The following is a 15,794-nucleotide window of genomic DNA, read 5'->3' as shown; positions in this document are numbered from 1 at the left end:
ACATTTAAATACCCATTATTGTGGCTTTCCTGGTCATTGTTTGCTGAGATAGTCTCACCTCCCTGGCCACACTGTGATCTCCTGGTGGACATTAGTATTTTAGGTTTTCTCTATTCCAGCAGCACCTGGCTTTGGACTGGATTTCTAGCAACTACTCATGTACTTATGTATTAATTGTTCTCTTTTGATAATTACTCATTGGACCACATATAAGAAGGCTTTGTGAGATAACAAAAAATGCATGGGCTTTGAAGAAAGGCAGACCTGTAGTGAAATCCTAGCCCTTCCATTGTCTGAAGTGTCACACTGGTCAAGTTACCCCACCTTTCTAAGCCTCAAATCCTTTCCTTGATCAGAGACAGGGGATAATTTCCCTATGCTACAGGGTAGCTGTGGGGATTAAATGATGAAACCTAGAGGAAATGCCAAGCACAAGAGCTCAAAGAACATGTGATGCTAACATCCTTCCCCTTCTCTTACTTTCAAAACTCCTAAGCAAATGAAGTTAGGGTGTCTTTCTAGAAGCTCAAACTTGAACTACACAGTCAGAGGTAAGAGACTTAATTTCTGATTCCAGTTCTGACACTAACTTGATGCATGACATCAGAGAAGTCAGCTAATTTCTTCGGGCCACAAGTTCATGATCTGAAAACTGAATTGAGCCAGTCATATCCCATCCTTTTTGTGAACTGGGGTAAAAATGATCAGTTGGGAAGAATTTTTGAAGAGTTAATTCCAGAACATCATTAAAGCAACAATGAAGCTGACAAACCCAACGTATACATGCCACACACAGGGCTTTTACCTGGTAGGTATTCAAGAAGCATTGAATGATAGAATTTGCCAAATAGCCCCCAGTGAACCATTTCATGATTTCCAAGCTTTCTGAATTCTCCCACTACCCCAGGAACTCCATACCATCCCTTCCATAAGGCAAGAGCTATCTGGCAGGACTTTACAATGTCAATTTTAATTTCCAACTTTGTGTTGTGATGTTTCAGAGTTTATACAGCTCCCAGGGAGAAGCAGTTGTCACCATGGCAACCTTCAGGCCACTGCAGTGAGAGAAATTAGTGCCTGCCCAGACCTAGTAATTGCTGTAGTCTTTTCCTCTTGGATTCCTAGCAGTAGATGCTTGAATACAAATACTGAGTGGGCTCCAGCCAGCGAGGGTAATAGTGTACAGCAATAAACTATCTGTTAGCTGATGCTTACATTTCAGACAAATTGAGGAGGTTGTCAAAGGCATTAGCTTCTATCCTTTCCAGGGAATCACTCTGAGAGATTTCACTAGGGGAGAGGAAAGAAAAAAAAAAAAAAAGAAAGAAACATGAAAGAAATGACCGTGTCTGCATGATAATGAACTGCACAGGACCCTGAACTGGGAGCTCCATTGTGTCCCTCTGAAAAAGAACAGGGACATGGAAGTTGTGCTCACATCTTAAAGCTCCCTGTGGGAGGCCTGATGGGCATCTACACCCAGATGCAGTTGAAATGCAAGTTTGAGTCACCCCTGTGTATGTGACAGGCTTTTCTCTTGGTCATCTATGACACAGAGTCATAGATAATTAGCAGTGGGTAGGCCCTTGGAGAAAGTCTGGGCAGACTCCCTTGTTTTATAGCCCTGAAAGTTGAGGCTCCGAGAGGAGCAGCCAATAGTATTTATACGAAGGTTCATGATTAGGACTGGACTCTCTGGGGCCCCAATTCCATCACTCCAGTGAGATGTGGACTTTGGTTATGCTAGTTTTGTCATAACTCCTAACGTTTTGTTTCCCCTGATCTTGTTCTATTGCAAGGCAGTTAACTCTGCACATGGCGTCCATCATGGACTGTAATTATGTATTTCTTGGCTGTTTCTCTCACTCTGAGCAAATTGAGGACAAGGATTGTGTTCTATTCACTTCTGAATCCCTGGTGGTTTCACATTGCCTGGCACATGCTTAGGATGGAATGCCTCAGTAAATGAATGAATGGGTTAATGAATGAATGGATTTTTCAAAAGGACACAGAAGTAATGGAGCCAGCTTCATCATATACCATCTCTAAGCCTGTAGGTAATGTCAGTGTTCCTCTGAAATCCCAGCCTAAGCCACTATTTGCTGCCAGCTGAGAAGAAAGTGTCGAATTCACAAATTGTACAATTGTGTGTTTCTAAGGTTAACATTCACTGAAGGCTTCAGACTTCACGAGAGCTTTAGCTCACAGAAAGGCAGAGCCTAAGGCAGTTAATGTCTTTTCTGAACAACACAGTAATGGATTGCTTCTGGGCTGATTCATCTTATTCCTACCTAATGGTTTGCTTATTTAACTGTGGCTGCTTTTCTCAGTAGGCGGCCTTAGTGCACTAAACGTTATCAAAACTCAACATTTAAACTTGAGAGCAGGAGAGTATGGGTGGGTTAGGCTTGAATGAACTAACGTTTCTGTAACCTGTAGTGAATTTCATATAATAGGCACTCATCCTGGAGGAATTATTTTTAATATTCTCATTGCTTGTTAATGCCCTAAAGGGCAGTAGAGATTCCCCCAAAGAGCTAAGATTGGTGGTGTATCACCTTTAAAGGGATGCAAATCTGCGTCAGTCCAGTGGCTTGTTGAGCTTTGAGATGCTCTGTGGGAACTCAGTGACCTTTGGGGTCCTCTGACTCAGGCTAAGAGGATGCTGGAAGATCTAGCTCATGAGGACATTCTCTCTCCATGTGTGAGGTTTTCAGCCCAGGGATGAATGACTGAGGTCACAAGTGTGAGATCACACTGCATCAGCGGGCTGCTTTCTGCTTTTGATGAATGCCTTCCATCAGTACAGCCACAAGTGCTGTGTTTTTGCCATATACTTTACTATATTTGAGATACAAAGATTATCTTCTGGTGCATAATAAACTTTCAACACATTTTCTTCTGTGTGGAAGTTATCTAAAAATGTGGCGCTAGGGAATAGCTGCTCTGGCAGAGGGAGAATTTTGACGATAGGAATCTATCGTCTTTTCTACTTAAAAAGTATATAATCACTTATCAAAATGCATTCAGTTCTTTGAAGCAAGGTTAATTATCTGGATTTTAATGACTCTTAAAAATCATACCTTTTCTTCAAAGGTCCCTAGATATTATTTGTATTATAAAGATAAAAACATTAGAGTTTCCTAGATCCAATTTCTCTCTTAGAGAAATTATCCCCTTTCAACTGTGTTTTATCTCAGGAAAAAAATCATTATTTTAATTATGAATGTCTTTTGATATGCAGTATCTTACTTACATTTTTATGACCTCATTAAGTCCTCTGAAAGCTTGAGATGGAATTACTTTGACAGGGAGATAGGTGAGTGATCTAGAAAAGAAAAGAGGAAATCCAGGAGTTTAAGATTTAAGATGGGTTCCTTTTCAGTTCATGAATAAAGTGTGTGTGTGTGTGGGGGTGAGTACAGAATTCCCAACACCTGAATTTAGGTGGAGAATTCTAACATAGTGGTAAAGAGATGTGCCATGGCTCATTCTTGGTCATGATTGAAGTGTCTGATTTTGTGGTTAAGATGGTGAACGTTTAGATAAGATACTCCCAGGATCTAATCCTCACTGTCACACTATGAGTTTGTGACCCTGAGAATTTATTTAAGCCCCTGGTGCCAGTCTCTTCATCTATCAAATTGGGGTAATAATTCCTAGTTCCTGGGGTGTTGATTAATCAAGATAACTCTTGTAGAGAACTGTGCTTGGCTCAAAGGAAGTAGTAAATGGTTTTAGAGTGGACCTTTAGGCTTGGTTGGGAGGATGGACAAAAAGCTCTCTTGGGTAAAGTGGAGAAGTGAATGGTGAAGATAGAGTCAGAAACCATGCAGGTGTGAAAAGGGAATATTCACTAAGAAGATGTGCCTCTCTCGAGCTGTACCGTCTTCCTCAGGCAGCTCACTTCGGTATTATCACAGTCAGGTCACTTTGATTCTCTGGTTAAGCACATGGGCATCCCATGTCACTTAGAACATCATTTGAGAGCATTTCATTCAGGCAGTCACATCCATGGGAACATAGATTATTCTTGAAATTGAGGCAAAAGATATGTAGGACATAAGAACTGAGAAAGAAGTGGTGCCCAGCAATAGCAAAAGTGCAGGATGATGTATGAATGCTAAAGGAAGTAGGGCACAGAGAACTCAAGAGAAATCATTTTCAAGGCCAAGATGAACGTTTAGTTGTTTATTGAGCATCTACAGTGCTTCAGGATTTTGGTTCCAGGACTGGCAGAGAGGAAGGGAATGGACCAGGTCATGAGAGAAGATTAAAAATATGAAAACTGAAATGACGGAGGCTGGCTTGTTTCTCATGTGTCAATGTGGCAGGAACTGCCTTAGCTATGAGGAAAGAAAGAATTCCTCTTCTTGATGGCAGATTTCCTTTTTCAAAAAGACTTATTTAGGTGTTTATGTACTTGAAAGAGCAACAGAGAGACAGAAAGAGAATCTTCCCTCTGCTGGTTTACAACCCAAATGGCTCGAGCAGCTAGGTTTTGGTCAGGACGAAGCTAGGGCCAGAAACTCCATCTTTGTCTCCCACGTGGGTTGCAGAGTCCTAAGTACTTGGCCTGTCTTTTGCTGCCTTCTGAGGCTCATGAGCAGGAAGTTTTATCAGAAGTGGAGCAGCCAGGGCTTGAATTGGCACTGCGGTGTGGGAAGCCGGCATCACAAGTGGTGGCTTGACCTGCTGCACCACCACACTAGCCCCTGATAATCAGATTTCAATCAGTGAGATTCTCAAAGTCTCAGAAGGGACTGGCTTCTGTGTGAATTATGCACACCCACCTTTAATCTTATTTTGTCCACTCAAAATGGTGTGAGGTGGCTATTTGAGAGCAGAAGAAACTGGGTCGAAAGGAGATTAAGTAACCTAAACAAGGTAACAACCAAGGCCACTGACTCCAGTGCCCTTTCCACGGTGCAGTGCTGGACTGAGTGGTTGCTGACCTGGCTCTCTCAGAAGAAAAGGGGAGGCACAGGTGCTCCAGCCTCCTTCTGTTGACAGGAAGCAAGGCTCCAGACCCTCTGTACCTGCAGCAAGGCAGTTTACCAGTAGTTCCTCCCTCGGATATGACGCCAAGCATCTTTAGAAACTTTGCTTCTGAAAAATGTTTCGGCTCAGCAGTTCCTCAGAGATGACTGGACACAGAGGGAGGAATCCCGACCTGGGCCTCGGATTCTGTTCCTGAAGACGTCCCACAAGCACATCGGTCAGCCCCCAAACTTATTTACCTGGGGTTCTGAGAAGAGCAGGGATGCTGAAGGGGGAGAAATGTTCCTGCACTGGCGCATTTGCTTCCTATATTTCTTCTGGAATCATGTCCGCTTGGCTTCCTGATTAAAAACACAGTTTTATTGCTCTCTGCACTGCCAAACCAATAAATTTCCAAAGAGAAAGCTGTATTCTACGGTACCCTATGCAACATCAATAAAACTGACAGCCAAATTCTGATTCCAGAATCTTTATTGCTGGGGATAATGCAGCTCAGAACATATTTTGGAGTGTGTTTACATAAAAGCTTCCACAGAACCCTTCAGAGCTGTTTATTCATGCAAATGGAGTTCTAAGCTGGGGCATCCCAGCAGGAGCCGCCTCCTCCAAACCGGAGTGTGGTGTGGCTCCCAAAGGAGCAGTTTGGTTCAGGTTTGACCAGGGAGGATTGCTGAGCTCCTGATTGATGTATGGATGAGGAGCAAAGGTCAGACAGAAGAGAGAAAAGCTGTAAATCATGCACTTCTAGTCGCTGGTGACTGTGGAACAACCTCAGTGCAAGATGAAATTTTGCAGAGTTGATGATGATGCTTCAGGCCAGGAGAGGCAGCAGTGAAGAGAGTAAAAGCAGAGTCCTCACCATAAAAGGGAGACAAGTGAACAGCAGTGACATCGGTTATGGATGTGATTGGGTCAAGAAAGAGGCTTGGGGGCCAAAGAATGGGAAGAAAGGCGGGGTAAGGCAGGTGCATCATGCTTGTAACAGATGTGGTCCTGTGAAGTTACCCAAAGAACACAGTTTGTGAATCCACATCTGTTTTTTCTCACTGAGTTATATTCTTATTTCAGAGGTGTCGTATCTTCATTTCTGACTCATCTTCAATTGGCAAGCAGTTCCTAAGTTGTTAAGTTTCTGTCTCCTGTGTTTAAGATGCTTATGGTGGTGAGGTCCATTCTTTCTTAAGAACAGTTTGCAAAAACTCCCTTTGAAGATGCACCCTCCTCTGTTGCATTCTTTCCCTGATGACAGAAACTTTTAGCAATGTGAATAATTATCTAAATAACCCTGCAATTTCATTCCTGTATACATCCCAGAGAAGTTGCTACTTAATGGAACCTGTGCACGAATTTTCTTCATCACTTGGTAGCATTAGGGGGTTGAAGACAGCCTGGGTGTCCAAGGCTGGGGAAGGAGCAGGTGACATGTGAATAGTACGTGCCTCATTGTACCACTCAATGCTGAGAAGCCAGAGTCTAGGCACATGGAGCAGCATGGGTGGTCTTATAGCATGGGGCTGAGATAAGCTGAGTAAGAAATAATGAGGGGCCGGTGCTGTGGCATAGTGGGTAAAGCCGCCGCCTGCAGTGCCAGCATCCCATATGGGCACTGGTTCAAGTCCTGGCTGCTCCACTTCCAATCCAGCTCTCTGCTATGGCCTGGAAAAGCAGTAGAAGATTGCCCAAGTCCTTGGGCCCCTGCACCCATGTGGGAGACCTGGAAGAAGCTCCTGGCTCCTGGCTTTGGGTTGGCACAGCTCTAGTTGTTGCAGCCAACTGGGGAGTGAACCAGCAGATGGAAGTCCTACCTACATTTCTTTCTCTCTGTCTCTGTCTCTCTTCTCTGTGTAGCTCTTTCAAATAAATAAATCTTTAAAAAAAGAAATTAATAACAGATGTAAAATGTTCTTTACAGAATTAAAATTAGACATTTTGAAAGAAAACACAAGAACAAGAACTTACTTTAGGATTTTTATCAATGGTGAGTATAGAGGAATAGAAGTGGAGAAGGGGATTAAATAGATAAATAACAAAATCGAGAGGGACTTTGAATGGATCGATGATGAAGTTACTTGAATGAAGAAATGTGAGTTAACCCTCTCTGACTGAGCGACAAATGGAAAGGAAATGTTTTGTGATGTGTGACCGACTCCCTCCCTCCCTCTTCCTTTGTTTCCTTGTTTTGTTTTGTTTTCCTTTGGTGTCAGGCATGGAGGAGGGGATTCCAGAGTTTTGTGGAAAAATGGAATTAAAAGATAAGTGTATTCTGGTGCAAACTTTTTTTTTAAACCCCTGCCTAGTTTTTTTTCACAACATGCATTTTCCATGAACTTTCTGAAGTTTCTTCATATTTCCAGAATTTTGTGAACTTCTGGAACTCTTGTATCCTTTGATACAGAGCAGAAGCCAAGGACAACAAGAAAAAAGAGGACAAAGACAGGGACAGTTGGGTGGCTTTGCTGTCCAGGTTCTAAAAAGACATGAAAAGTATGAACAGTGCAAAGAAAAATAGAACAGTAAATAAGGTGACACTTCCAAACTGTTCATCTCAGGAGGGTGATTCATTTTTTTATAAAGATTTTATTTATTTGAGAGGTAAAGTTATAGGCAGTGAGACAGAGAGATAGAGAGAAAGGTCTACCATCTGCTGATTCACTCCCCAACTGGCTGCAATGGTGGGAGCTGAGCCGAATTGAAGCCAGGAGCTAGGTCTCTGATGCAGATTCAGGGGCCCAAGTGTTTGGGCCATCTTCCAATGCTTTCCCAGGTCACAGCAGAGAGCTGGATCAGAAGAGGAGCAGCCGGGACTAGAACCAGTACCCATGTGGGATGCCGGCACTGCAGACGGTGGCTTCACCCACTACGCTACAGCACTGGCCCCAGAAGGGTGATTAAAAAAAAGAAGGTAACTGGGTACATGAGACTGAATTGGCAGGGCAGACAGTTTCCTCTTTAAAAGTGACTAAGGTGGCTTCAGAAGAATATGGCTCTGGACCCTGAGCTACTTCTATTTATTATATGTCCACAGTCCTTTTCTAGTTTTAAGCTTTGCTATTGAAATGAACCAGTGATACAACACAGGTTGAACCTGGATTATGGACAAACTCCACCTTATCCAAATGTGCCTTCACCATAGAAGTTGAAACAAGTACTTAAACTGGATAACAAAAGCTGCCTTAGCTTTGTCAGCTCTGGAACATTTATCTGGTCATTAATCCCATTTGCAAGAGGCCAGTCCTTCCAATTGTGGGTTAAAGTTGAAGCAGAAGCAGTCTCTGCATGTTGGGATTGGTAGTAAGTCCCTCATCCTAGTCCTGGGATCGTGTGATTGGTCAGGTCCCTGGCGAAGCCTTGTGCATTGTCTAACCTGGATCCACAGTACCTGGAGGGCAGGAGAGCACCTGCAGTGCCTACCCCCGTGCCTTACTGGTGCTTGTCTCTGCCTTGATTCCTTAGCCTGCTTGGTCTCCCCAGACTCTATATAGGAGTGGGCCTCTCCTACTTTCTGTTGTTCCTTCTTCATCATCAGATCCTTATCCCTGGATCCCTGCCCTTTGGGAGACACTGTTGCCTTAGAACAGTTCCTAGTTGCTATCTGGTTGGTATCCACTTAGCATTTGCTGCTGGGTCCTCACTTTCTAACTGGAGCTCCTGGCACAGGCGGGCTACCCAGTGCAGCTGTTTAACGTGGATATGTCATGGATGCTGTGGTTGGCCGCCAGAATCACCCTTCAGGACTGAGGTTCTCCTTCCCCTAGCTGCTGGGAAGTTGGCAGCTGAGTTGCTCTTCTCTTGGCCCAAGATTGCTGCCTCACTCCAGAGCATGTTCTCTATCCTGCACAGCCCTCATCCAGGGACTGGCCCACTCACAGAATAAAGGCCCAGCCCCCTTGCCAAGGCAGGGTCACTCAGAAGGACCATTCTGTCTTCAGAGCCTCTTCCTATCAGCTCTCTTACCTGGGCCCTGGCTCCATGCCCTTCCCAGCCAATCACAACCACCAGCTTCCCAGTGCACCTTGTGTCAGAGTCCACAACTGGGAAAAATGGTGCTTATGGATGAGCAAGCAGCAGATAAATCCAGCCACCTTGAGGAAGACAGCGTCACCTGGGTCCTCCTCAGTGGTCTCTAATGCCTCCTGAGCACTCAGGGATGGGGACTGGGCCCCTCTCCCTCTCCTGTTTTCAGTTTAATAACACCAGTGAATAACTGTGGACAGAGCCAGTTTGTCCCATTCCCTGGCTTATTAACTATCCCTGGAAGCAGTGTTAGCTGGAGAGCTTTACTTAGTGTCTCCCTTCAAGAAGGCTGCAGACTTGGAAATCATTGCTTATAAAAACCCAACAACCGAGGGATATTTGCATTACAGATTCACTGCAGATTTCCTTTAAACAGCAAACTCTGGAGGTGGAGAGAGAGAGACATTCTCTCTCATTTAAGGACAGGTATTGCATAAAGTGCAATGGTAGGTTGCTGACTTCCTCTTGGTTTTCCTAGAGCTTGAGTGCAAGATGGTCCCCAGAGCAGGGCCACCTTCTGAGGCCCCCTGGAAGATTAGGATCCGAGGGAAAAGAGAACCAAAAAATGAAAACAAACAAAGAAAAACCAGTGCTAACCTGGAGCCCTAAAGCCTGGATGGGGGCCTTTGGTCGCCTGAGCTTTTGCTTTCCTTCTGCCCAGCACACGGCAAACGTGAAATATTTTTATTCACTGCCTTCTCATTGTTTAGGAAAGATGCCTCTATTTTAACTTAAGAAAGCTACAGACATCCATCCATTTCCCACAGACAATTCTTTTATTGCTAGAGCTACACCCTGAATTTTAAAACAGTACAATATCATAGGGAAGGATAAAAAAGGAAGAAATCAGACAGCTAAAGCTCTTTGCTCCAAATGGGAAGGGTTTTGTTTAATTATTTAAATTCAGAAGAATGTGAATGTTTTTGTATTTATTGCATGGGATCTTATTCAGCATTTAAGGGAGACTTAAAGAATTTCTATGTTCTGTTCAGTAATTATGATAAACGTGCTTTCATCTTGGAATGAAATAAAAATGGTCTCCTTTTCAAGTGATTTTCAATCTCCGAGTTTTCCAAGGCATAGATCTATTTGGTAACTTTGTTACAGGGAATGCAACAATGTAAATGTCTTCATTTATTGGCATTTTGTCTTTGGAGTTTATCAAGAGGGAACTGAGGTTTCCACGTTCACTGAAATATGAAGTCAGTATAATGCATATCTAGTATGTGAAGCTTTTACATCAGAAAAGTTTGGAATGTGCCTTAAAAATACACCCAGGTGCTTTGGGTTATGGTTTGGCCACCCCCTGAAGTACTCATGGTATGAGGCTGAGATTGGAGTGAAAAGGGTTGCTTTCAAGTTTTTGGTCCAAGCCTCCCTCAACTTTACAGAGGAAGAATTTCAATTTAGGAAAGGGGACATGACTTACCTAAAACTGCATAGCAATTCAAGGGTAGACCTGGACTAGAGAAGGGAGGGTCACCTCAGTCTCTGTCCTCCACCAGCCAGATCCCACCAGCACTGTTCATTTGGGGGTTGGCTGATGACACCCTGTCTGATCCTCTCTGTTTCATTCTTAAACTGGAATCTCTGCCTCTGTACAGAGCCATGAGCTTCTTGAGGTCAAGTGTGCAAGCTCTGTGAAGGTGCAGCTCAGATTCCTATTTCTCCATGAAGTTCTGGAGTCCACCAGAGTGGTTTTCCACACATGTGTCATGCCCTGCACTTAGTGACTGTGCTACTCTTCCCTGCACTACGAGCTGAGTTTACTAAATGTCCTGTAGAGATATTTCCTGTCTTCCACCTTGGAACACTCAGTCTCTGGTGGTTTCTGCTTTCATACTGTATCTTGCTTCCAGCCCTTTATTCCTCACCCACTGTCCCTGCAGGCCATTTTTTTCTCTACCTTGCCCGTTCTAGAATCCCCTAATCTGTTTTCCCTCACTCCATCCTGGCTTTGCTCTGCCCAATCTAGATTACCCTAGACTTTCTCTATGTCACTTGCATGCTCAATATCTTCTCTTCCCTTTGTTTAAGCAATACATTAGACCCAAACTGTCCAGTGTGGCAGCTATCACCCACATATGACCTCTGAAGGGTTAATATATGGCCAGTCTGAATTTAAAACACAAATTGGATGTTAGAAGTTTAGTAAGAGGAAAGAATGTAAAATGTTGCACTCATAATTTTTGCATTACATATTGAAAGAATAATGGATGGCATATACTGGATTATGTAAAATACTTTTATGAAAGTTGATTTTAAAAGTGTGGCTACTGGGAAATTGTAAATTACTCGTGTGACTCACATTGTGTTTCTCCTGGACAGCACCTCCCTAGATGAATCAGACTATCTGTGTATCCCGAGCTCCCTACCTTCATGGACACTGTTGCCACCCTCTGCACCTCCCCACCCATCTCTGCTGGCCGTGGCTGGATCCCAGCCTCGGTTACAGGTCCACTCCAGGTGTGACAGACTTTATGGGCTGTGGCTCTGTTGCCAACTGCATGTGCTTTCTCTGTTGAAGCAGTGTACGGTGGTATTAATGATGCTGATTCTGGAGCTAGAGACTGCCTGGGTTGCAATCTACAAAATGTATGCAGTCTGTAAAATCTGTAGCTTTTTGAGGTTAAGCAAAGGTATATATACCTGGGCCGGCGCCGCGGCTCACTAGGCTAATCCTCCGCCTTGCGGTGCCGGCACACCGGGTTCTAGTCCCGGTCGGGGCGCCGGATTCTGTCCCGGTTGCCCCTCTTCCAGGCCAGCTCTCTGCTGTGGCCAGGGAGTGCAGTGGAGGATGGCCCAAGTGCTTGGGCCCTGCACCCCATGGGAGACCAGGAGAAGCACCTGGCTCCTGCCATCGGATCAGCGCATTGCGCCAGCCGCAGCCTGCCGGCCGCGGCGGCCATTGGAGGGTGAACCAACGGCAAAGGAAGACCTTTCTCTCTGTTTCTCTCTCTCACTGTCCACTCTGCCTGTCAAAAAAAAAAAAAAAAAGTATATATACCATTAATACAAGATCCAGCACAAGAACTCATAAGGACTTTTAATTTATAGCTGCTCCCTGAGAAAGATTTAAGCTACACAGGTCAGACCTAGTGGCAACTCTATTCGAAGGGGAGAGGGGTGAATGCGTTCTGTAGTTTGGAACTGGCTCTTCAGTTTAGCATGGGTACTGGTCAGTCTGTAAAAAGCCAGTGAGCTGTTCCTGACTCTTCACTCTCCACTCTACACAAGAGGACCAAGAGTGAGGCTCAACACCCCCACATGGTACCTCTCTTTTGGGTTCAGATACTTGGATCTCTTATAGGTCTCATCTGATAGTCTTTGAAAGAAATGATAAGGAGCAGCCTTCTATTACATGTTTCAATTCCAGGGAGCCACTCTGCAGAGTCTGCATGTGCTCCCTGATTTTAAAAAGTTGGGTCAGTTGGAACTCTCTCATTGGAAAGTGCAGTCTGAATGACTCTTCTCCGTGACAGCCACTTCAGAGCATCCAAGAAGCTGAGAGGCGTTTATGAATGGTCACGTAACCACGATGTTAAGAAGATCCCCTGCATAATGGATTTTCCAAGTCATTTGTGCAATGACTAGATTAAAAACATGAAGCCTCAGAGGAAAATAGTAAACACATCTAAGCCCCGACTCAAAACCCATTTAAAGTTTTCTAAAGGACACAAAGCAAAATCACCCAGTCTCTACCGCCCAACCTAGAATCCTCCTACCAATAATGTAACATGACAAGAATAGCTCTGGTAAATAAAACTACATGTTGAATTTCCCCCGGGGAACGTCTGTGTCATCTGTAATGATTTCTCAAAAATATTTTTCAGAAGCAGAGAATATTATGTTGTCAGGGCAGTGACATTGCAGATTTGCTTCTGGAAGCTCTCTCATTACAAGCTTCTCTTTCTGATGCTTACAAACCCTTTTTTCTCTTTTTTGAGTGATCTTGTAAAAGCTGGCTGCAACACATATACCCCATGCTTTTAATTCATCTGAGAGGACAGATTCGAAATGACTGAGATTACTGGCATATACACCTTCCCTTTTCACGAACTCACCTGCCCTGGTAGGCATTTATTTATGTGGCTGCTTGGCAAAAAGAAATGAAGAAAACAAAATAAAACAAAAAACCAAAAATCCTTGTCTGGAAGCATCATGGTAAGAGTGTCATCAGTTGAGCAGGTTGATTCTATGCCCTGCATGCCGGGAACCATTAGCTTTTCTCTCTAGGTGCTTTGGCTGGGCAAGCAGGACCCCAGCCAGTATATAATCAGGTGTTAGGTATGTTTTAGAGGTGGTTCAATTTGGGCTGAAAGGACCAAACTCTTGGACTCCAGGCAATAATGAGCTGTGCTATTTTGGGATTCGAACTTACTCAACTCCCAGACTGAGAAGACCTGGTGGGTCATTTCCTCTAATTAACACCTCCCAGGAACAAGACTGTGCTATCCAGCTTGCCCCTTGCATGGCAGATATTTACTGCTCCACCTCGCACAAGGGCTGTGGTTCTTTCCACCTCCTCTGCGTCATCAGACTGTGACAATAATGCTCTGTAATTATGGGAAACCTTTAATTCTGAGGATGTCTGACCTTGTGGTCCTGTTTGTCTTCGCCACACTGAGCCCCCTCAGGCCCCTTTCGGATGGCACAGAGGTTCCATCACAGGATCAAACCTATACAGTAGGGACGGGGACTTGATGCCAGACCCATGGCTGCCCCGATGCATCTCCTTGATCAATTCTGATGATTCGGGGACTGCTGGACCTCATCCTGTCACCCCAGAGCCTCTCCAGCCCTGTGTGTGCAGAACCGCTCTCCCCGCTGTTCAGGACTGGAGAGTCCAGGGGCAACCTCCCCACATCAGAGTCAGCAGTGAGGGGGGACACCTTCATTCTGGAAGTTGAGTTTTATTTATAAATAGGACTCCTCCGAAGTTGGCTCCAGTGGCCTCAAAGAACTGTGGTTTTCAGGTCACACAGAGAGCAGCTGTGTGTGGTTTCCTGCCAGGGAGGGGTGGCCTCTTCCAGGGAGGCAGAAGCTGGCAGTAAATGAGGACCCTGTGGACAAACACCTAGAAGCTGCCCACCAAGTCAGAGAGCCCTCCTGTTTGGAGGCTGGGATTATTTTAATTCCTTTCCTGAGTGGGGGAAAAAGGCAGGTGGAAAATTTGCTAGCATCTGCATGAAGTGTGATTTTTAAAAAATATTCTTTATTTGAGAGGTGGAGAGACAGAAAGAGAGGTCTTTCACCTGCTGGTTAATGCCACAAATGGCCGCAATGGCCAGAGCTGGGCTGATCTAAAGCCAGGAGCCTAGAGTTTCTTCCAAGTCTCCCACATGGGTGTGGGGGCCCAAGCACTTAGACCATCCTCCACTGCTTTCCCAGGCCATCAGCTGGGAGCTGGATTAGAAGAGGAGCAGCCAGGACTCAAACTGGTGCCCATATGGGATGCTAGGCGGAGGCTTAACCTACTATGCCACAGTGCTGACCCCATAAAGTGTGATTTTTCTTGAACACAGGGTAACTGCTGGAACAGAGCACATATACTCCTACGGAACCAACCCTTTGCAGCCTGGATGTGAGCCTCAGGGCCTTGCTCCACCACAGTAACTCTACTGGCTTTGAATCCTGCACTGCACAGTTGTGCAGCGGGTTAATCCTCTGGGAAAGCAGCAGATGATGGCTCAAGTCCTTGGGTCCTTGTCACTCACGTGGGAGACTCAGATTATGTTGCTGTCTCCTGGCTTCAGCCCAGCCCAGCTCTGGCATTTGCAGTGTGAACTAGTGAATGGAAGATCTCTCTCTCTCTGTCACTGCCTTGCAAATAAATATCTTAAAAAAAAAAAAAAAGTAAAACCTCATGGGTGAGATCAGAAAATGTACATTGCCAAGACACTGTCTTGTAGCCATTCTGGGAGATTACGCTTTGGAAAGCCGTTTGGTGCCTCGTTTCTAGACAAGGAAAGGAGCCAACCTGAGGGCCTTGGGAAGCAGGCAGAGGTGAACCCTGAGTTAATCTCATTTGCTACTTTTGAAATAAAAAATAAGGAAGCAAAAACCAAAGGAGTTACTGCTCCACAAGGTGAGGACTGGTTTGGATGCCTCGGGGATCTGGATGTGAACTTGGGTTCTACACGTCTGATGAGTGTCTTGCCAGGAGCCCTCATTCATTTTCCCCCAAAGAACTTTCAACTGAGAAAATCTGGTCTGTCCAAGACTTCCAGCAATGAATCCCTTTATTGGCACAACTGGGTTTAAGAATCGCCTCCCAAGCGTGAGAGCTGAATCTGATCAGAAGTTCAAGATCAACCATTGGCTCTGTTCCTCCCCCCCCCAGCCTTTTTCCTTTTTTTTTTTTTTTTAAGAGAGGTCGTTGGTAGGGAAGAGGGACATAAGCTTTCTGAATTCCCTGGCCCAGCTGCAGGGAAACTAAGAGTAGGGCCACAGAGTTCTTTTTGCAAGAACTTAGTAGGCTTTGCTCTGGCTTGTGGATTTTTTTCCTGGGGATTATTTCCTGGTATCCTGTACTTCCTATCCATCTCAGTTCAGGCTGCCTTGGTGAGGTTTCTTGTTTTTGTTTTTTGTTTGTTTATTTGTTTTTAAAGATCTTGGGCTATGGGTTGATTCTGTTCTACTGAGTGAATTAAAAACAAACAGGAGAAGTTAAAATAATCTAGATGGGATATTCTAATATAAGCAAGTTTGGGTCTTGGACATTTAGGTTTAGTATATAATAACTAATATATTTGTTTCCTTTTTGCATCGATTTATTA

General features: G+C 44.6%; 1 protein-coding gene across 7 annotated transcripts in view; it reads right to left on the bottom strand.

Annotated features, from left to right (window-relative positions):
• The window catches only part of LHCGR (luteinizing hormone/choriogonadotropin receptor), a 55,226-nt gene that overhangs the window by 33,813 nt on the left and 5,619 nt on the right, over positions 1-15,794 (bottom strand). For 3 of the 7 annotated variants that reach the window (XM_008254429.4, XM_002709875.5, XM_051842931.2), the window contains exons 2-3: positions 3,257-3,328; positions 1,216-1,290 (exon numbers count right to left, since the gene is read on the bottom strand). The exons of 2 other annotated variants lie outside the window; for them this stretch is intronic. In XM_008254429.4, the coding sequence (XP_008252651.2) occupies positions 1,216-1,290; positions 3,257-3,328 (147 nt within the window). The remainder of the gene's footprint in view (positions 1-1,215; positions 1,291-3,256; positions 3,329-15,794) is intronic. 2 more of the 7 variants (XM_008254426.4, XM_008254427.4) reach the window with 2 other exon arrangements.

The sequence above is a fragment of the Oryctolagus cuniculus genome, chromosome 2 (assembly GCF_964237555.1).
Source record: "Oryctolagus cuniculus chromosome 2, mOryCun1.1, whole genome shotgun sequence".
Lineage (NCBI taxonomy): Eukaryota > Metazoa > Chordata > Mammalia > Lagomorpha > Leporidae > Oryctolagus > Oryctolagus cuniculus.
This window is presented reverse-complemented; position numbering and strand designations above follow the sequence as displayed.